Source organism: Toxoplasma gondii, chromosome II (genome assembly GCF_000006565.2).
Source record: "Toxoplasma gondii ME49 chromosome II, whole genome shotgun sequence".
Taxonomy (NCBI): Eukaryota; Apicomplexa; class Conoidasida; order Eucoccidiorida; family Sarcocystidae; genus Toxoplasma; species Toxoplasma gondii.
In genome coordinates this window covers 1782775-1802312 of record NC_031469.1, presented here as the reverse complement: position 1 = coordinate 1802312, position 19538 = coordinate 1782775, and the positions used below count along the sequence as shown (strand labels likewise).

The 19538-nt window shown below is 51.3% G+C and overlaps 4 protein-coding genes across 4 annotated transcripts; 1 reads left to right on the top strand and 3 right to left on the bottom strand.

Moving 5' to 3' along the window:
• Window positions 1–746: 746 nt before the first annotated feature.
• TGME49_297465 (hypothetical protein) lies at window positions 747–2068 on the bottom strand (the record flags this gene model as incomplete). Its single annotated transcript, XM_018782317.1, has 3 exons — window positions 747–845; window positions 1443–1552; window positions 1993–2068. The coding sequence occupies 3 exons, from the start codon at window positions 2066–2068 to the stop codon at window positions 747–749; spliced, it is 285 nt and encodes a 94-aa protein (XP_018638361.1).
• Window positions 2069–2669: 601 nt separating this feature from the next.
• TGME49_297460 (hypothetical protein) lies at window positions 2670–8822 on the top strand. Its single transcript, XM_018782316.1, has 10 exons — window positions 2670–2929; window positions 3136–3333; window positions 3866–3989; window positions 4384–4569; window positions 5551–5621; window positions 6218–6319; window positions 6845–6939; window positions 7306–7381; window positions 7622–8044; window positions 8490–8822. The coding sequence occupies exons 2-10, from the start codon at window positions 3136–3138 to the stop codon at window positions 8541–8543; spliced, it is 1329 nt and encodes a 442-aa protein (XP_018638360.1). The 5' UTR covers window positions 2670–2929; the 3' UTR covers window positions 8544–8822.
• Window positions 8823–10501: 1679 nt separating this feature from the next.
• On the bottom strand, window positions 10502–14899 carry TGME49_297450 (hypothetical protein; the record flags this gene model as incomplete). The annotated part of the gene is made up of 3 exons (XM_002371134.1): window positions 10502–10804; window positions 11477–11984; window positions 13977–14899. 3 exons carry the CDS (start codon window positions 14897–14899, stop codon window positions 10502–10504), a joined length of 1734 nt encoding a protein of 577 aa, XP_002371175.1.
• Window positions 14900–17121: 2222 nt separating this feature from the next.
• Window positions 17122–18184, bottom strand: TGME49_297440 (hypothetical protein; the record flags this gene model as incomplete). The annotated part of the gene is made up of 2 exons (XM_002371133.1): window positions 17122–17346; window positions 17480–18184. The coding sequence occupies 2 exons, from the start codon at window positions 18182–18184 to the stop codon at window positions 17122–17124; spliced, it is 930 nt and encodes a 309-aa protein (XP_002371174.1).
• Between the last annotated feature and the right edge of the window lie 1354 nt (window positions 18185–19538).

Here is a 19538-nt window from a genome sequence, read left to right as displayed (position 1 = left end):
TTCTTGAGATTACGTCTGGGTTCTCTCTCCAGAAATAAATAGCTTTCTGCCTTCAGCGTTCCCTCTGTCTCAATCAGCCACAGAACAACGTTCCGACACACAGAAAAGGCCTGGAATGGGAGACACCCCGCGCCGCTTCAGCAAAGGCACAAGGCGCTTCTATCAACGAACGTCTCGACCTTTTAATCAACTTCCTAAGGTCTAAAAAACTTTCTTTCGCCTTTCTTGTTCCCGCGCTGTCAACCGACCTCGAAAAAACACGGTGTGGCGATAGCGACAAACGCGAGATGCGCATGGTCACAAGAAACAGTCATCAGTCGTCCACCTGCCTGAACTTCCACGAAAGTCCACCACGAATAAAAGGACAAGTAGTCGCAAACATACAGAGAGGCATTCACACATTTCATTCTCCATATTTCCCCAGATCCTTCTCCACATATACCAATACATATGTATATATATATATATATGTATATTGATATATAGATATGTATGTAGATGTGCAAGAATGCTGTAACGTTGAAGTCGCTATAGCTCAGCGTCTGTCTGTATACTGGATACACACATACATATGCATGCATATATCTGAATAAATGCATGTACATCTATATACGTACGTATATGAGCAGAGGACTGTCCTTCGATGAAGGGGATATGTTTTGTGTCTTTTTTTCGAGTTTCTGTTTCCTTTGGCAACTCTTCGCTCTGGAGAGAGTTGGGGACTCTTTTTCTCTCCTTTTTTCGCGTTAGTTCGCGCGGTTCTTGGGCGGTTGAAAGTCGACGAAGACAGTCGGCAAAGGTGCTCTCGGGTCGGCGAGGGATTTCCGCGTGCATGTTTCATATGCCTGAGAAGCAAACAGAGAAAAAACACAAACCTCGAGTCGGCAGGCGAGGACTCTCCGGACACAGTCTCCTCTGGCCGTTGAGAACAGAGAAGTCGTGGTTCTCCCCCAAGAGAGTTTTAAAAATTGGACACAAATTGAAATAAAATCGGGAATAACTTGAAAATAGCCTTCTACGTCTTTTGTAGGAAATAAGTCTTTTAGTAATTTTTTCTTTAGAGATGCTTTCAGACTCTCAAGTTTCTCCCCTCGAAGACCTATTCACAGCCGTGATGCTGATCGGCGATTACGAGCGATTCCAACTTTATACACAAACAAATTGCAGTCCTTTCGTTGTGTATGAGGTATGGGTTCACTGCTTTTGTCCACTCAGCCGCTTGTCGAATTGGGAGCTAGCTGGTTCTCCCCGAACTGTTTTGAGGCGTTTGAAAATAGTTTAAGAATAAAGATATTCGAGGAACCTGTACGTCCGCCGTTTCCTTTCAACGGAAGGAAAGTGAATGCGCACAAGTTCCCCTCCTCCTCCTTAGTCTTTCGCTATGTTGGATCTTTTAAAACGTTTCTTTTTTCTCTTTCCCCCCTAAACGTTCCGTTCCCCACCTCGCAGGAAGAGCGGCACTGCTCCAGGTTCTCGAGGGTGACGCCAGCGTCACCCGGGGCAGTCGCTTCTCCGAGACATGCGAAGAAGGCAGTTGCTCGCTCCTCGCATCCTGGACAGAAGATGTTGCCGAAAGAGGCGGAGAAAGACAGAAGAAGACGCAGGTCTCTCAGTGCCTCTTGGAGCAGGAGACTAGGAGAGCCGTCCAGCACCGCGCGAGAGAGAAGGCGCGCGGCAGGAGAGTAAGAAGAAGACAGACGAAGAAAAACAAAGGAACGCACGGAGGAGGCGAGAGGCGGAAGCCGGTGTGCAAAACATGAGAGAGGAAGACCAAAGTTGGCGAAGACACAGGAAGGAAGAACAAAAGAACAGCGAGAGAGCCAGTTCCAGAGAGGGAGGCGGGAGAAAAAGAGACACAAGAAAAAGAGAAGGATGGACAGTAGAAGGACAACGCAGAATCGGAGAGCAAAGAAGAAAGAAGTGGAGAGAAACAAGTGGAGAGAAACAAGTGGAGAGAAACAAGTGGAGAAACAAATGACGAACGGAACGTACCTTTCCGGACCAAGGGGAAGAAAGGAGGGAAGACGAAGCTCGAAGAACTCGATGCTGAGGTGACAGAAGTCGTCATTGCTTCCTTTCTTTTCTCTGGATCCTATTCTGTTCCTTCTCCTTCGTCTTCCTCTCCTCCTAGCTGCTTACTCTGTCTTCTTCCTCTCTTTCTTCCTCTCTTTCTTCCTCTCTTTCTTCCTCTCTGCAGCTCGCTTCTCGCTTTTCGCTTTCTCCACTCTGTTGTCTGTTCTTTGGAGGGCAGGTCAGGAGGCGCATGGCCCTCGTCTGGCCTGGAGGAAAACGAGAGAGAAGAAGACAAATTGCGAAGGAGAGGCGGAAAGACGGAGAAAAAGCAAGGCATGAAGGAGAAACGATTAGCAGACGCGCCCCTTGAGGAAAGACATGCGAACACCTGCAGGTGAGGCACAGAGTGGAATCGAAGGAAACTTGAAAATCGGTATTCGTGTGCTCGTGATGGAGGCCTGAAATCCGTTTGCGTTTGGAGGAAAAATCTGGAGAAGGAATAGGGATTTCCTTCTCGTTTAAAAGGAGAGAAAAGCGGCGCCTTCGCTTCTCTGCACACGGTTCGCGCGCTTGCATGCGTCCGGGGTCTGCTGGCTATAAAAACATGCACAAGCTGACTTGTTGGAGCTTCGAACGAAACGAGGGAATTTGCTCTCATGTTTCTGGAAATCGAGGAAAGTTTTGTGGTCTTCGTCACTGAGAAAACATCCCGATTTCTCGCGCTTTGACTTCCCTCTGTGTGCCGAGTTCTCCGTCCTTCTGTCCATTGCCCCTGGTCCATGCATTCTCTGCCGTGACGCGCGCCTTTCCTTCTGCCGTTCTCGATCTTCCTTCTGCACACAAAGGAGTGAAGAACGCAAAGACTCAGAAAAAGAGAAAGACTCAAGGACGGAGACAACAGAGGCGTTCGCGAACAGTAAGAAGTCACGAGCTTCCCGGTCTGCTTCGTCCTCGTTTCTCAGGTGCCTTCAGTCTTCCCCTGTCTGCTTTCTTCTCTCTGTCTCTGTTGCTTCCTCCACATTTCTTTTTCTCCTTCACTCGCCTGTCCCTTTCTTGTCCCTTTCTTGTCCCCTCCCTGTCCCTTTCTTGTCCCTTTCTTGTCCCCTCCCTGTCCGGACCAAGATGTTGCTGTCGGTGCTGGTCGGCCTTGCATGCATCTTCGCTGCCTGGAGGCTTCTTCTCTCGCCGGCCCTCTCAGCCTCGGGGCGCCCAGCAGTTGCCGAGGAAGAAGCGAAAGCTGTCTCCTCCACGGCAAAGGAAAAGAAAAACAAGCATCGACACCATGGCCAGTCTCACTCATTCGGTCAAAAGAAAAAGAGTGTAAGTCAAGAGGCAGCGGGGAAAAGAGAGGCGAGGAAGCGCTCTCAAAGCCTGGTAGGCCTGCGTAGTCAGTTGTTTCCGGACTTCATGGCTGTCCTTTCTCCGCTTTTCTCTATAGTTGTGTTCCGTCGGTTCTGTTTTTCGCGTCTAGCCTCTCCTCACTCATCCTGTCCTTTACGCTTTCCTTTCCTCTCTTCTCATCTCCATTCCTCGTCTCCCTTCGCCGTATCTTGCACACGCTCTCCTCTCTTTCAGTCGTTTCTGGGCTTGTCTTCTTTCTTTCTCTCCTCCCCTTCTCTTTTTCACCCTCCTCGCTTTTTTCCTCTGTTCCTGTCCTCTATTCTTCCGCCTCGCGTTTCGTCTCTCTGTATCGCCTTGTTTGTTTTGTGGCGTTTTGCGCGTTCGTTTCCTCCCCTTCACCTCTTGTTTCCTTTTGGACGTTGTCTCGTTTGCTGTCAACGAGAGCCGACAGCCTCTCGAGGCACCCCTGAGGTTCACTTTCTTTCCTCGTTTTTTTCTTTGTTTTTCGTAGGGAGACCAAGAGGCCTCAAAAACCACGGGCGGGGGGTCTGCGCCGGGAAAGCACCCGCTGCATGCGGACGTCCTCAAAGGCATTTCCAAGTTCTCAACGGCAGCGGCTGTCTCTTCAGACGGAAGTGCGTGTTTACAGTTGAGAGCAAAATCCCCCGAAAAACCACACGAGTGTCTTTGAAGCTGTGAAACTTTTTTTGTGACAGTGAGGATCAAAAGCCTCTCTCTCTCTCTCCCCCTGTCCCCACTGACTGTGCTCTTCAAGCGCTGTCCTAGGGAGGTCTCTCCGAGCTGTCTGCGTTTCATCTTCCTGTTGGGTGCAAACTTCTTCCTGGCCATCGATTCGACTCCCGGCTTCGAGTGGCGTTAACTCTGGGGTTTAGAGGCCTCGTTGTCCCCGGTTTTACTTCGCTTTCCCTGTTGCGTTTTAGATCTGCTCTCTGTGTCCTCGTTCTGCCTGGGCTCGCGTCTCTTCCTCTACCTCGTCTTAGTGTCTCCTCATTTGCATTTTCTCTTCAGCGGTTGCAGCTGTCGCCGGGAGCGATGCGACCCTACACATGTTTGATCTCTCTGGAGGTGTAGCGCCGAGGGGGTCTCCTCAGCCTCCTCGGCCTCACATCGTCACACGCGTCCAAGGCGAGGCTCTCAGTGCCATCGACTTCCTTCCTCTCTCTGGCGGAAGAATCCGAATTGCTGGCGCCTTAGGTGAGAAAACAGTCTCGTTCTCAGTCCCGCGCCTTTCCTGCGTCTTCCTTCGCTTCTCCTCGCTCTCTTGTCTTCTTTCTCCTTTTTCGTCTCCCTCTGCTTTCTTGAGACGGAAAGTGAGAGTTCAGAGGAAAGGATGTCGAATCGGGAAGTCAACGCCTAACAGGTCTAGGCGAGCGTCATCTTAGATGCACAGGTGGTCGTGATTCGTCCTTCATTCAGAGTCGATGGAAGTGAGCTCTCTCTCATCTCCGGTGCCAGTTTGTTTCTCCAATCCAAAAGCGAGGCCGAGTTTTCGACTGAACATTTCCTTCTTTCAAAGGCACGCGCCTCGCCGGTACTGTGAGCTCACAGCGCCAGAGAGTACTCCTTTCTCATATATCTGAGGTGGGGACTGTTCCCTGGAAAAGCGATTCGCTCGAGAAGAGCAAACCAATCCAGACGAAAAGCGGGGACGAGGGAGGTGGACTTTGTGCGTCGGCTCGCTGTGTTGAACAACGGCGCTCCACGGCAGAGAGAAGATACGCTTTTCCTCTTGCTGTCCATCAAGGAAAGAAGAAGCCAGATCCTCGCGGCTCTCTGGGTGGCGCATGCAAGGCGAGGACAGCGTTTCAGGAAAGCAGATGTGATTCTCAGTGATTAAACAGGTGAATTCTTCAGTTTTGAATAGGTGCATCAGGTGCTTTGTTAATCGAATTAAAACATGAGAGACGGCAATGACTGCTCGCATGCTTCTAGCCGCTTCCATGGGAACATGTTTGGAGGTTCTGCTCTCTTCGAGTCGACAACAAACGCGTCGTTCGACGCCAGCATGGTCAGCCCCCTCATCCTTTTTCAATCACTGGTCTTCGAGAGCAATTCTGTTTACGGAGCAGAAGGGCAACAGCGGTGAGGATGCGCCAGAGTCAGATGTTTGTCGGGACGTTCCATCAAAGCGTCGTTTCTTTGTCTTATCCTTTCACGCATGCGGTGAATCAACAGAAAACTACCGACGACTGGTGATCTTCGAGCTCCAGAAAACCGATGCGGACAAGAGGAAGACGCTCGTGGAGGTGGGTCGCATTGTCTTTCTGCGAAATCTTTCCATCTTTGATTCAAGATCTCCTGCTCACCTGCTGCGTTGCTCTGCGGTTGTGCTCCACCCAGGTCTTGCAGCGGTTGTGACTGTTACGCTTTTGATTTCTTTGACTTCTCGCCTAATTGTGCAAGGATTCTTTGCACCTTCGAGACCTCAAGTCTTTCATGGATTCCGTACGTTCCGCGTACGTTTCCTTTTCTCTCTCGGGGTTATGAAAAGGAAAACATGCACTATCTGTCGACATTTTCGCACTTCCAGAGAACACAGTTGTGTCGACTCTTTTTTTCTTTCCTCATTCTCCATGAAACCTTGTCGGTCGGTATTTTCTGCTGACAATTCTCGTTATTTTCTCCCCTCGGCTTGCGCTTCTCGCTCCTCTCCCCTTCTGCTTGTGTTTTCCCTCCTGTGGTGTTCATGTTTGCGTGTATTTTTCCTCGTTTTTTTCCTGCTCCGCCTACACCCCACGGGGTTGGCGTCCCTCGTCTGTCCTCCCGCTTTTCTGGCCAGCTCTTTTCCACCTTTCTCTGCATGCGTTTCCTTCTCTTTTGTTTTTCAACTCTCGTCTCTCAGACGTTCCGAGGAGACACCCCCCTGCAGCGGAATCGCGTGCGGTGGCTAGTTGCCTCCAAGGGGGAGTGGATTTGCACTGCTTCTGAGGAAGACGACACAGAGGTAAATGTCTCTTCACAAATTTGCGGGAGGAATGCGGGGGAGGATTCGAACCGTCAACCGAGTCCTGAGTGTCGGATGCATTGTCCACTGGCCTCCACTGGGACCAGTGCCGAATCTGGAGCAGATGCTTCGCGTTACTAACACAGAAACGAAGGGTGCGAGGAGACTGAAGTTGGCGCGCTAGAGCGTGGGGAAGAAGAGACTTCCGAACGCTGGGGTGAAGCGGGCTGAGCCGTCCGCCTTTGGCTAGCGATGAAGTTTCTCGCTTCTCTCATAGGGGTGTTAAGGTTTTACCTTGTGGCTGTAGAGAGGTCCATCGATGCTCGAGACGAAAGACTACGGGAGTGAAGGTAATCCAACGCGTAGCTCCGTTCAGGGGAATCACAAGAGCTTCCACGCTAGCAGCACAGGGGAGGCAGGAGAGGAAATGGTGTTCAAATGGGCGAGACATGGGGGTGCGTCAGTTCAGGGTGGAAGAAAGAGATGCAGAACGGACAGGATTTTAAACGTTCCTGTTTTCTGCAGATCAGAGTCTGGGCTCCGTCCGGTGAACTTCTGGCTTCGGTGGACACAAAACAAGTGCAAGCGTTTCAATTCGCATGCAGTCCCTACGATGGACGGTAGGTTAGCCATATCTTTGTGCTCTGGCACAAGGAAATGTGGACGTTGGGAGGTATGGACATACAGAGAGACACGGATGTAGATGGATAAGGCAGATATGCTAGATAGAGATCGATAGGGATATGCACAACTGTACAGAGAGAGATGAATATGGAGGCAGGTAAGGAGAAGGCTTGTTGTAGAGCCTGTAGTGATGCGTATGAGCACCTGGAGCGTCGACTGAGTGGGTAAGGAGGGGTGTGCGAAGAAGAATCTTTTCTGGAAGCAGGTGTCGCTTCTCTGGGTACGGCGTCGATCCAGATCTTGTGAATGATTTTAGAATTTTCCATCTGTATTTTGCATGTTGGTGTGCTGGTCGCGTCTAGGTTCCTCGGATGTGCGGCGTGGTCCCCAGGCGTGAAGCTGTATGAAATCAAACGAAAAAATGGCATTTTTGTCAAGGTACGTGATTCCCTTTTTCGTGGGTTCCTCGTTTTGGTACTCTGTTTCCTCTGTCGTTGTCTCCTCCGATTTCTCGACTTTCTTGTTCATCGTCTTCTGTCGCTCCTCTGTCTTCATCTCGTGCGCTCCATCCGTGTCATATTCCTCTCTGCTTTCCTCGTCTCCACCTTCGTGTTCTCCGTTCCGTTTACCCTGTGTCTCGTTTACCCTGTGTCGCATCATTGTTGTCGCTTCTTTCAGATGGAGAAGGCCATGGATCTGCGGACCTCGAAAGGTACCAAGTGTCTGGCAGTTTCACCGGACAATACGCGCGCCGTTACCCTGGACAAGAGCGGCGAGCTGACTCTGTGGGACATCAGCGTTCGCTACTTTGTTTCAGAGGACCCGAAGCGTCTCCTCGCTGTGCCCAACGCCCTGGAGGCGCCGTGTGGAGCGGACGCAGTCGAGAAGGAAGAGGAGACAGTTGCCGAGGCCTTTCGGACGCATGTGTCTCAGTTAGCGTTTTCTGCCGACGGCAAGGTGCTTATTTGTGTCGCGGGGATGCACCTGAAATTCCTTGACATGCACACTTTCAAGCCCATCCAGATGATTCGCTACGCGCACCAAAGACCCATCGACACTCTCGTCGTCCCTCCCAGTGGAGCGTTCATCTTAACTGCTGCGGTAGGACCACAAAAAGCTAACAAGTAGCTCTGTGTCATGTTCCGAAGCCGCGGTTCGCCTCCAATATCGGTGCTGCAGCCTCCACACGAAGCGCGTTCTAAAATGCATGGAAACACGTGGAGGGCGGGAGTCGGCGGTTTCAGTGAAGATCCGGTGGCGCGAAATCAGAAAAAGGAGTAATTGCTGAACGGGAGGGTATTCATGATAAAATGCCCTATCGTGCAAAGTTCTCGTTTCTTTTGTTTTGCATAGAAATTTGGTGCAAAGAGTTTCCATACATGCGTTTCTCAAAAGATATTGCAATCGATTTCCGCCTTCCGCGTGTGCCGAGTTGAGGCGCCAGGGCACCGGCGGGAGGGACAAAGTCTCCCACTATTACGCCAGGCCGCAACTGTTGTGGCTCTCTTGACAGAAACTTTTTTTGTCGTTTTCTGCGTGCATGCAGCTGGATAGCCGGCCGCAGCTCTGGCAGGTGCCGACAGCCGCCGCGTCGTCGTAGATCTGTCTTTGCTCGGCTGTTCAGTGAGGAAGAATAACAAGAAATGCAAATCTGAATTTCGAGCGGAATCAAAACAACAGAAGCTGTTGCTCGGGAATGTAGAGTCCGGACAGATGCAAGCGTCTTGACGCCATCTGGACCAAGAGCCGTAGGAGGCTTGCGGAAAGACATTGGGGCCGTCTGACTAGAGGAAGGCATGGAGGCGGTGACTTTGTTCATCAGATTTCTTCACGTGCTCATGTTCTGTGGTGTCTCGCCGTTTGAATCGTTGAGTGACATCCCAATGTGGACGGAGATTGGAGAGCAAACAAAGTAGAGAGATCAAGCAGGCTCGGCTCTCGTCGAGTTGCAGGTCGGTGCTGCCTGGAACATATTCTTGAAGACTTGGGAGTCCATTTTCCATCTCCTTTCCTTCGGAAAAATGCGCATTCTTCTCTTCCGTTGGGGGTGATGTGTGCATCTACATATGCCCGCAAACGCTTAATCTGCGTAGGCGGAAATCCTTCGCATGCGAGCTATCCATTGTTCGCTTTCAGCGGTCTAAAGTGTGTGCTTTTGCTTGTGCGATGCGATGCTTGTGTAGCCATGTGCCTAACCACCTATATGCAGGCGTGCTTGCTTGCATTCACCTGTATCGTTGCGTGTAGACGCCAGGACATCCACTTTAACAAGTTCTGTGTGTCTCCGCGGATTCGTGGGAAGAGACTGAAAGGCGTTTTTATTCATAGTTTTTCCTTGCTTTGATTTCGATCGATTTTGACGGTGACGACAAGCCAAATGAACACGCCCCAGGCGCGTGTGTCATCGGTGTTTTTCTTTTTTCGTTGTAAGATTCTCCATCTTTGTCCATGTCAGTTTTGGGTGGAACGCACGCGTCTACGCAACAAGGGCACGATTTCTCGCTTCCATTGTGGCCTTTTGAGGCGAATGGATGACTGCAAGAGTTCGCGGCGTTCTCTCCTCTACGCGGATGTCTGTATTTTCTTCCCCGTTGTTGTCTATTATTTGCACAGAGGAACCCATGAAGGGGAGAATTCAGTTTTATTTCAGCAAGGCGGCGCAGACTCTCCGTGAACCTGGCGCGTTTGTGTGTGTCAAGATGATATTTGAAATCAAGTGATTCCCACCGGTACCACGACGAGTAATTCGAACGAACCATATCAACTAAGGACAACGAGTACACACATTCAGAATTCAAGGAAGCCAAACACAGCAAGGCTTGACAAACGTGAAGCGTCGACTGTAGCTGCATTGAAGCTGAATAGAATCGAAAATATTACCTTTGGGACAAATCCGCGGAAACAACACTGTGCACGTCCCCGCATGGGCGTCACGTCCCCCTGCTACATGCATCCACGAAGCAGGTGGCGTTTTTCCCCAACGGGCACCTCTACAATGAAACCTTCAGAAATCAGAGTCACCTTTTTTGGCGACAACGATCGCAACAGACGGTGGCATTGCTTTCGTCGATAGCTAATTCTCCTACTTTCCACAGATGGGCAATTCGGGTCATCGAACGCAGCGCTCTCCCACAAACGCAACTGAAACACACTGTACGTCTACGAAAAGCCATAATTTTTCGTAACGATACAGCCACCACGTTTTCACGCTCCGTCATGGTCAGCGGAAATTTTTCAACGTCACTGTGCACTTGTCGTTTCAGAAAATAGACAGTACGCAAGCCCACCAAGGGGTCAGCAACGCGTAGCTCCGCTCTGCCACATCAGGCAGGATCGGCTGGTTTTTTGATGACGCTTTGTGTTTGCTAGATAGAACGGACGCTGACTGGAAACGTCTACCCGTGTTTGATTTCCTATTTTCAGCAAATCCCGAAATAAAGGACACAGCTTCAATATGGCAAGAACCTTCTGACACCCGCACCGGTAGTCAGAACTGTGAATGCTCACCCAGCTCTGTCAACAAAGCCCCGAGACTCCCTTGTTTTCCCTTTCCTCTTTTCAGCGTACTCCCCCGGACAAACTTCGCTCCATGAGCAGTTTCTCTTGCTCCTCCAGAGTTTGCAGCTCTTGCACGAGTTTCCATCTCGCCACAGCGTTCTGTGCCTTGCGAGTCTTAGGCAAGCGTTGCAGCTGGTCGCGCACAGCCGCCAATTGCTCCCGAATGTCTCGGATATTTCTGTCATCTTGTCGGTCGCAGTTCAGCGGCGATTGGGCAATGTTATGCGAGCTGGTCTTGTGTGTCGACATCAACTCAAGCGCGTTGATGTCTCCCTCGCGTCCACTTCTACGAAAGCTCACACGCTTGTCGCCATCAGCAGCAAAGCAAGCAAAACTCTCTGACACTGGGCGAGTTATTGTACTTAGACTGTTTCGTTTCCGTTTCTGATGAGATATTTCCATTCTTTCCGCACGTGTAGTGCCGCGTCGAAGCAGCAGTTGCTGACGCGAAATTACTATCGGTAGGACTGCACACGTTGCTGGTGTATTTTCGCCATCCCAGAAAGCGTTTCTGTTTATGTGCTTGTCGCTTGTCCCAGCCTGAGACTCCCGCGAAGCCATATGAGTTTGTGGAACATGATCTTCGAACTGAGGGACCACCAGATCTGCCCTGGCGTCTGCATTTTCTGCTGAAAGGACTGTAGTTGAGGCAGGCTGCGGGAAATGTGCCCAGTAGTCTGCCCTTTTGTGTACGCTGTTCTGATTCCGATGAGGTGACAATTTCTCCATGTCTACGCTAGCAGTGACGTTAGCTGTTCGGTGATTTTTTTCGCATCGCCGTTCACTTGGGATCAGCGCCGTGTGTTGCCTCTTCGTGCATGAGGATGTTAGAGAACAGCAGTCTGTGCTTTCCTCGCGCGAAACGTAGGAATTGTGCGCTGAGGTATGCTGCGACCGGCTGGTCGTGGATTTGCTTTGCTGTGAGCGGCTTTCGTTGTGAACGGGTGTTGCAGCAAATGACGCTCTGTGTAGCACCTTCCCGATCTCGACTTCTCCAGAAATGGCAAGTGAGGCAGCCGCCTCTGCAGCGTGGGGTCTGATTTCCTGGACTGTACGCAGCCGGTCAAGAAGACTTTCCATACCCGCTACTCCCGCTTCCCTCGCTTGAAAAGGCTTTTTGTCTCGCTGATGCTCATGGCCGAACCGCGCAAAGTTGTCTCGTTTTTCTCTCGTCAGTGGCGAGAGACAGCGGTGATCTGTGAACGTGCTGGTCCCGTCCAACACGTTGCTTTCAGATACTTTCTGCGAACCCCCTTGGTCCTCAACTATCGGTTCACTGCGGAATCGTAACCTGGCGTCAATGCGGGATGGAGAAGAACCAAGACTATTTTCGCCACGAAGTGCTTGCAGTTTGCTCGAGACTGATGGTGCATGAGGCTTGATTTCCATCTTCTTCAAGGTGACAGCAGCACCGTCGCCAGGGCTACCCACGGAAGAATAGGCCTTGCGCGTTGGTGGGGCAACCAAAAGTTGTAAAGAAGAACTGAACGGAAAGGAAGAAGAAAAAGCGGGAGAAGGCGGTAATCAACTGCTAACACAGGGCTGCGCATCTCGAAGGTGCATCTCACGCTGGCAAAACAACTCATAGAACTGCCTGGGAATAAGGGAAAAACCAAGCAATCAAACATGCCGACAGTGACAGACCTGAGACGTATAAATATGTGTATGCAGTTTCCTGGGAGATTTCTGCTTAGGCATACGCCTCCTTCAGAACCCTTTTGGCCTACCCTGGTCCTGTTAAGCAAATTAACAGTTTTCAAGTTTTAAAAGGTGTAAAAGAAAAACGATCGTGACACTTGACCGTTAAAGGGTTAAAAACACACAAGAATGCAGGGTGCCAGCGCAAGGAATGGAAAGGAGCACGAGGAAGGATCGGGAAAGGAGCTACACGAGAGTGCGACTGTTTTTACGAAAAGAACGGGAAAGTGTTTATGTTCGCCGTTAACTTCCTCGATGGTCTCCGAGCGTCCACCTGCAAAGTAGGACTTCGAATAGCGGCTTTTCCCCATGCCTGCGTTTGATAAATATGTTTCCTTTGATTATCGTCAGATTGTTTGTGAAAGTGAACCGGAGCGACCACTCTATCAAGGGAAGGTGTCTCTTCGCTTCTCTAAGAAGATGGCACTCTAGCGCCAGACAACTTTGCTCCGTGCTGATAATGAGTACGGGACACCAAATAATATCTGGATTTCGTTACCACAGGTCCCATGATTTTGTTGTTTCGTCTTCAATAGGTTGCTCTATTGCGCCGTCTCTCGCTTCTCGCCGCTCCAATTCGCAATTCCCTTTCACCTGTTTCGTTGAAACATGAACAGATCCAGTAAACGGCTGCTCTTTGTTCAAAGAAAAACAAAACACTTTTGTCGGTCGTAAAAATTAGCCAGATGTGCCGTTGTTGATGAAAACGTTCTTGGTAATAAACTCAACTGCTTGAAAGGGGTGATCACATGGATAAGCTGGCGAGACGGGGGCGGTCCAAGGTCTCAGCACCTCCACAGGATCAGTTTCCGGATACCTGCTGTTCTGCATGCGCAGCACTCCGACATCGACGCATACGACTATCACGATTTCATTTGACTCAGACACCTCACGCAAACGATTCACGTGCTGCAGAGACTGACACACAAGCTCAGCTGCTCCGGTGGGTTCTGTGACACAACCACGCAAATCGAATTCGGTTGTCCCTCAGAGTCTCAGGTTGGCACAGGTGCCCCTATGGTCCAGTTATGTTACCTGTTCTTCTTGTAATTCGTACGGTCTGCATCTGCACACACGAGACCCGGTTTCTCCGTGATTATGTTGCGGATTGCTTGCCAGCTCTATCATTTCCCCCTTAGAAGGTTGAGACAGAAGTGACAACAGCCCTGCTCCAGCGTGGACTTGTGTAGTGCCTCGGGCTGGCAGGAGCCGGCCTCTGGTGTCAGGATTGGTCGGAGAGGTAGACGAAAGGACGGCAGAAAGACTAGGCGAGGGGAAGGAAGAGAGGCAGTTTCGATGCATCTTCCACGCAGCAGATGTTGTCTTGGAGTCTTCGTGCTCTCTGGCCACGTGTTTGTTCAGATCACTAGAATGGAACCCCTTCTCGAGGCGGCAGTTTTGACTTCTTGGTGCAAAAGTTGACTGAGTGTGGAGCTGAGAAGAGACTGTCATTTCCCCGTATTGTTCTCGGTGAGACGGTGCGGTCTGTGAGTTTGCCTCCAAAAAACGAGACTCTTCAGCAGCAGGTACGGTTTCCGTTTCCTCGCGTCCTATCTTTCTTGTTTGTGTCGTTGTCTGCTTTGGGTTGTGCACAGCAAAGTTTGCGTCAGGAGTGACGCGAGCCTCGGGAGGAGACAGTCGGCTAATCCAGCAGGTGTGTTTTCGGTGGAGAGAGGGAAGGGAAAAGAGGACATTTGAAAGAGGGAGCCTCTGATCCGGAATGCCAGCATGCGAATGTTCTTCTGTGTCTACGTCAACGGCTAAAGACTGTTCTGACGTGGTGCCTGAGTCGCGTTTCTCAGACACATCGTTTCTTGATCTTCTTTCCTCCTTCTCCCCGGTCGTCTCGGCCCTTCTTCTCCCTTCTTCCGCCCGGTCGCCTTCGCCTTCGGCGTGGCCTTCTGGAGGGGAGGGCGGCGCCTTGACACTTGCAGGCCCATTGGGCTCCAAGCCTTTCTTGATGGGGGGAGGGATGGATGGAGATGGCGTCGGCAGACGGGGTTCTGTTGCCGGTGACAAGCACGATGGAGGTGGAACAGAGGGCACAGAGGAAAATGCTTTGCCTTCCACAGACGGGCATCCTTCAGGAAGGCCTTCCCTAGACAGGGGTAGTTTTTTCCGACGGGAGACCTGCGAAATTCGCTGAGGAAATGGATGCTCTGTGGAGCACGGGGAGACGATAGGGTGCACGGGAAAAGCCACATCGTGGAGAAAGTAGAAGGATGACATAGGCAGAGACAAGGTGAAGAGGTCAGAGCAATCATCAGACTGGAAGGAGTCCAGGAAACTGAGTTCAGAGATATCCACTTCTTGCATCGCTTCAACTGTGCCGCCGGTCAAGCTACGCACTCCCTCCATCGTATGACGGAGGCGCCTACGGATCCGGCAGCCCCGGAAGACCCTCTGAGGAGAAGGAAAACACAAATGCCAAACAAAGAAACAAATGAATGTACATGTGGCAGCGAAAGCGGTAAGCCACACGGGTTTTTCGCGCTGAGGCACATTTGTGGGTCTGTAAACGCCTTTCACTGAAGATAAAAAAAACATATGGGTTCGTTCTGTCCCACCACGGAGACAAAGGAAGTTCAGATGCTCCATCAGTTGTCTGTGCAATTGTGTCAGGTGTTCTTCGCTCTTGCACTTGTTGGCAATCGAATTTCTTGAGCCGCCCGCAGTGAATTCCCAGAGTGTGGAGAACATGAGTGTATGTCGTGTCTCCCATAGGGGTTTGATCTCAACTTCTCGCCGGGTACTCGCTCTTTCGCCGATGTTCGTTGCTGCCCACAATATGCCTCAATTATCTTTGGTCACCCTTCCCATACTCTTGTGCCTTCCGTCTCCTGCGTCGTTCTTTTGTGTTGTCTCGCGTCCAGCCTGTCCATCTTGCCGGGACATTTCCGAGTCTCTACCATTCCTCTGCCCGCCGCGTAACTCTCAGACCCCTGCTACTCACTCTCGAGTTGGTATTCATTTCGTCTCGCCTCCAACTCTTCTTCTCCCGTTGAGGTCCTCACCTGGATCGTCGTCGCTGCGTTTCTTTTTCGTCCCGCTGCCGGCAGTTCTATTCCCTGGAATGCTAGCCTTTTTCGAGTCCATGCCCCTCTCATAACAGATTGAATCTTTATGACATGTGTTCGGAAGTGTCTGTCAAACTCCAGTAAAGCCTTTGCGCGTTTGTACTGTTGTCTGCCAGTCCTTCCTCTCCAAGCCGCTTGAATGCGCAACGCTGCACTAGCTGTAGCTTCCTTCACATACAGCTCCCATGTGGCCAGAGCGGTAACTTGGTGAAGTATGTTGAAGCGAGCCTGCAATTCTTCAATAGCCCTCGCCAGACACCTCACCCCTACACGTTTTCTCTGTCTCAATTTCGCGACGGTGTGTAGAAACAGAAAGCTCATTCGGCTTCTCTCGACACGTCGGAGATGTTCCAAAGCTTCTTTCAATCTCTTCGATCTCTTTCGTCTCCGTTGGAAGGCTAACCAAGCCGTTTGAATTCGTAGGGCCATGGCGTGGCGAGCGGATGCTGCTGCCTTCAGCAGTTGCCTCTCTGCTTCTCTCTCAGCCTTGGCAGCCCTGTCAGCCTCGAGAATATGCGGAAGCTCGAACGTCAGGATCCTTTCCAGGTTTTCGTGAGCTACGCTCCTCTCCTCCTCCCCCCTCATCGTCTCTCTCTCTTTTCTGACCGTTTGCGAAGACAAAAGAAAAACAACGTAAAGAGGCGGATAAAACGATCGGGGCAGCGATGTTTTCCGTGAAGTTGGCAACGCCGCGAGACCAGCGTCAGAGTCTTTCCGCTGGTCACACGAAATTCGGTGCCGCTGTAGAGCCGCTGTGGTGATGTAAGAAAGCTGCCTGGAACTCATCATCAAACACCGTGTTGTACCAAACCCAAAAAGAGCATGTCTGCAGTTGGCAGCCTAGAGAAGGCAATCAAAGGGACCAGAGACTTGTCGGATGCTGGTGGAAAGCTCACGCAGGAACCGATTCGAAGTTAGACGTACCCGCGCCGCTGTCGGACTTGACTGTTGAAACGAAGAACAAGGAGATCCTCGTGGCTTAACTGGCGCTGCTCCTCCCATGTCCGCATGCTCTCGTTCAGTCTGAGAAGGAACGAAACCACGCACGAAGCTGAATCTGCCCTGTGGCACTAACGTAGACGCTCTGTGGCCTTGTGGTGTCCCACTCTCCTAAATATCCGGATGTACCCGAGGACACGCAGTTTGTTTGTCTACTAGGCATCTATCGACATGTTTGCGCATATACATGCACCTACGCTCACAAAGACAACAACTACGTCCTTCGAAAGGTGTTTCGTGGTGTTGCACACAGGGGAGACTGTCAGTCGTGCTACGGCTGACTCGTAATATCCTTTTTCGACTGTGTGTCGAGAATCCCTGCGTTCAGGCGTGTTCGATCCCGTAGTTGTTTGTTCCTCTCTTACTTGTCTCTTTCGATATCGAAAGTACTCTTCTTTTGGTCCCTGTGCCTGGCATTCTGTGGGCACTCTGCGCTGTCCGCCACAGAAGAGGAAAACCGAGAAGGACAGGCAGTAGAATAGTGTTCACGAGACATGCACGAAGGCGAAACCGAAGGGAACTTCTGGGAAGACATTGCATCACCAGGATGACCGTGTCCAGCGGAAGCGCCTAGCGCCGACGAATCAGCCACGCTCGCCAGTTGGCTGCGCACTAGGTGTGGCGCGTCTACTTCACCGAAATCTTCGGTCTCCGCACTATTGTTTGTTCCTTGCCTTCGATCGTATTCCTCAGAAACGCATGTTCCGCCTACTCGCCCACGGTTGGCTTCTGCACCAATCGCTGGCAACTCCTCGTCACAATTTCTCAGTCGGAAGGCGTGCCTGTCGGATACACCCATACCGTAATCTGTTTCCTGTGCTTCGCGACACGCTTCTAGAAAACCATTTAAAGTTGCCAGTGCACACTCCGGTGCATTTTGCGAGTTTGCGGAGCGCTCTCGTTCACCTGCCAACGCACGCAGTCTGCGAGCGTGTTTGCTTGGGCGGGGCGACTGAGGCGATTTAGACTGACTGAAAACCCGAGGATGTGGAAAACTTGGGGGGCAAGCATATGAGGAATCTGCATCATAGCGACGGCCGTTAGCGCCGCTTTGAAGGCTGTGAAGGTCGTCTGCGGAAAAGCTATGCCGCCGGTTTCTCCTTTTCGCTCTAGAAATGTTCTGGGCCCTTGTCGTTGTAACATCACCTCCCCCACTTTTGGGGTGAAAGAAAAAGTGAGTTTTCACATCGTCAGCAGTCCTCACCCGTTTCCTCCCAACCTGGTTCATTTGAGGGCTTGCGGCGACCGGTGTCGAGGCGGAGAATCTTCCCGTGGCAGCATCAGGTCGGGCGCTGTTAGTAACACGGAAGTGCAAACGGTTGTATTGTTCAGCTTGAGCAGCTCTTGCAGAAGAGACCCGTTTTATTCGCGATACTCCGGACGACGGGCTTGTGCACAAGAAACGAGGAGCAGGAGCGGCGGCCGACACATACGGCAGCCGAGGGTCTCCACTGCGTCCCTCAAAAACATTGCTGTGAGTTGCGTGTCTTGTTTCGGTTCTCTGCTGCTGGTTCAACGGCCGAAAAGGCACAAAAAGAGGAGTGGTGGACTTGTTTCGGGTGTGTCTCGCCAGCTGTTTCCGATAAAGATCGGGGTTTTGAAGCGACCGGGCCCCTCCAGCAACTCGTGCAGCTAGGCTGCTAAAGACTCGGCAATCAGAGAGCATAGCCTCTTGCACGCGGACGAGTTGCCTCTGAATCTCGCTCTGGACGCTCAGCAACTCAGCAAGGCCTCCATCGTCCTGCTCGTCTTCTGTTTTGCCTTCCAGCTTCCCGTCTCGATCCGATGCTATTGGTGAACAGAAGGTGGAGGAAGGGTCCCAGATTTCTCCAGAAGCTACCCTTGGTCCGGCCGACGTGTCTCCCAGTATCGACTCAATCTCAGCAGTAGGAGCGTAAATGGCGTGCATGTAACCGACGTCGTTTTGGGGGGACCGTTCTCTACTCAGAAGCTTGCTCGTCCTTCGGTGTGGTGGTGCTCGAGCATCTTTCTCCAAACCAAAGGAAGTCTCAGAAGGTCTTTCAGCGCCTCTACAGACAGATGAACCAGGTACGAATGCAATGGCACTTCCTTGATAATGACGCGCTCGGGAATGTGGGTGGCTAACCACTTCCTCAGATGAAGGGCGTCGAGTAAGTCGGTTGTGAGCTTCCGGCGACACTTCCTCTGAAGAGCGGTGCTTTCGTCTGGCCGACCAAAGGAGCCTTGGCAACGAAGACCCCGAGAATAGAACTGCACTGTCCGGTCTCGAAAAAGACAAGACCGGTGTGTTGACCGACGCGAGCTCTGCCTCGAGAGCTGCGGCTATGGACGCTTCTTCGTCCATCTCGTTTCCTTGTGTGACGCTTCACTTGTCAGAAGGCGAACGGACAAGCGGGAGAGTGGAAGAACGTGGAATTAAACAGATACAGGCCTTTTCTGGCGTCTTCGACGTCTGCAGTGCAAACTGCGTTCTTTTGGCCAAGGAGCGAGCTCGCTAAGCGACCTAGACAGCAACACCCACGACTGAAGGGGTGTTTTGAGTAAGTTTCGAAGCAAAAACTGCACACTTCTCTGAGCAACCTTCATTTTCTCGCTCGTTGTTGCCTTTGATATATTTCCATGGACATATTTTCACTTTTATGGTAGTCTGATAACCTTTTATTTAGTTTCAATGTTCTGCACACTAATATCTCTGCGAAACAGACTAGAGCCAGGGACGGGCTGCTCGGGTTTGACCGCAGGCCGCCGATAGCCACATATCTTCGTAAAAACGAGTTTTTTCAAGCGAGAGACAGAATCCGCGGGTAGCAGTTTTGTGCGCCAGAAGGACATACTCTGCTGTTGAAACTGGTGATCCAGATATATCGAACACAATCCAAATGCTACTTTTTTGTACGGCCGCTCCCACAAAACGGACTCGTTCTATGTCGCGCCTCAGACTGTCCCGCAGGTAACCCGGGGGAAGCTGTTTGGTTGTCTGAGTTGGAGGGGGTTCGCAAGAAAGGGGAGCCTCTTTTTCACGTTCGTCGATGTAATGATTTAGAAACCGTAAGATCAAACGATAGAAGGAATAGCGTCGCCGGGTTTTCCGCTGCAACGCGCCAAAAGCCTTGAGATTCCAGAAAGTGCCAGGCCTCGCGGTGAGATTCATCACTTCGGTGTGCGGGGGTCAAGGCGCTTCGTGTGCGTGGGCAGTTCCAGCTTGCGTGTCTCAACTCACGAGAAACGCAGTAGCACAAAAGCTGACAGATCGCCAGTAGAAAGCGAAGCTTTCATGGAAT

Coding starts and splice junctions, on each gene's coding strand:
- TGME49_297460 (XM_018782316.1), top strand. CDS start 3,136: ATGTTGCTGTCGGTGCTGGTCGGCCTTGCATGCATCTTCGCTGCCTGG. Junction 3,334..3,865: donor TCGGTCAAAAGAAAAAGAGT/GTAAGTCAAGAG, acceptor TGTTTTTCGTAG/GGAGACCAAGAGGCCTCAAA. Junction 6,320..6,844: donor CTGAGGAAGACGACACAGAG/GTAAATGTCTCT, acceptor TGTTTTCTGCAG/ATCAGAGTCTGGGCTCCGTC.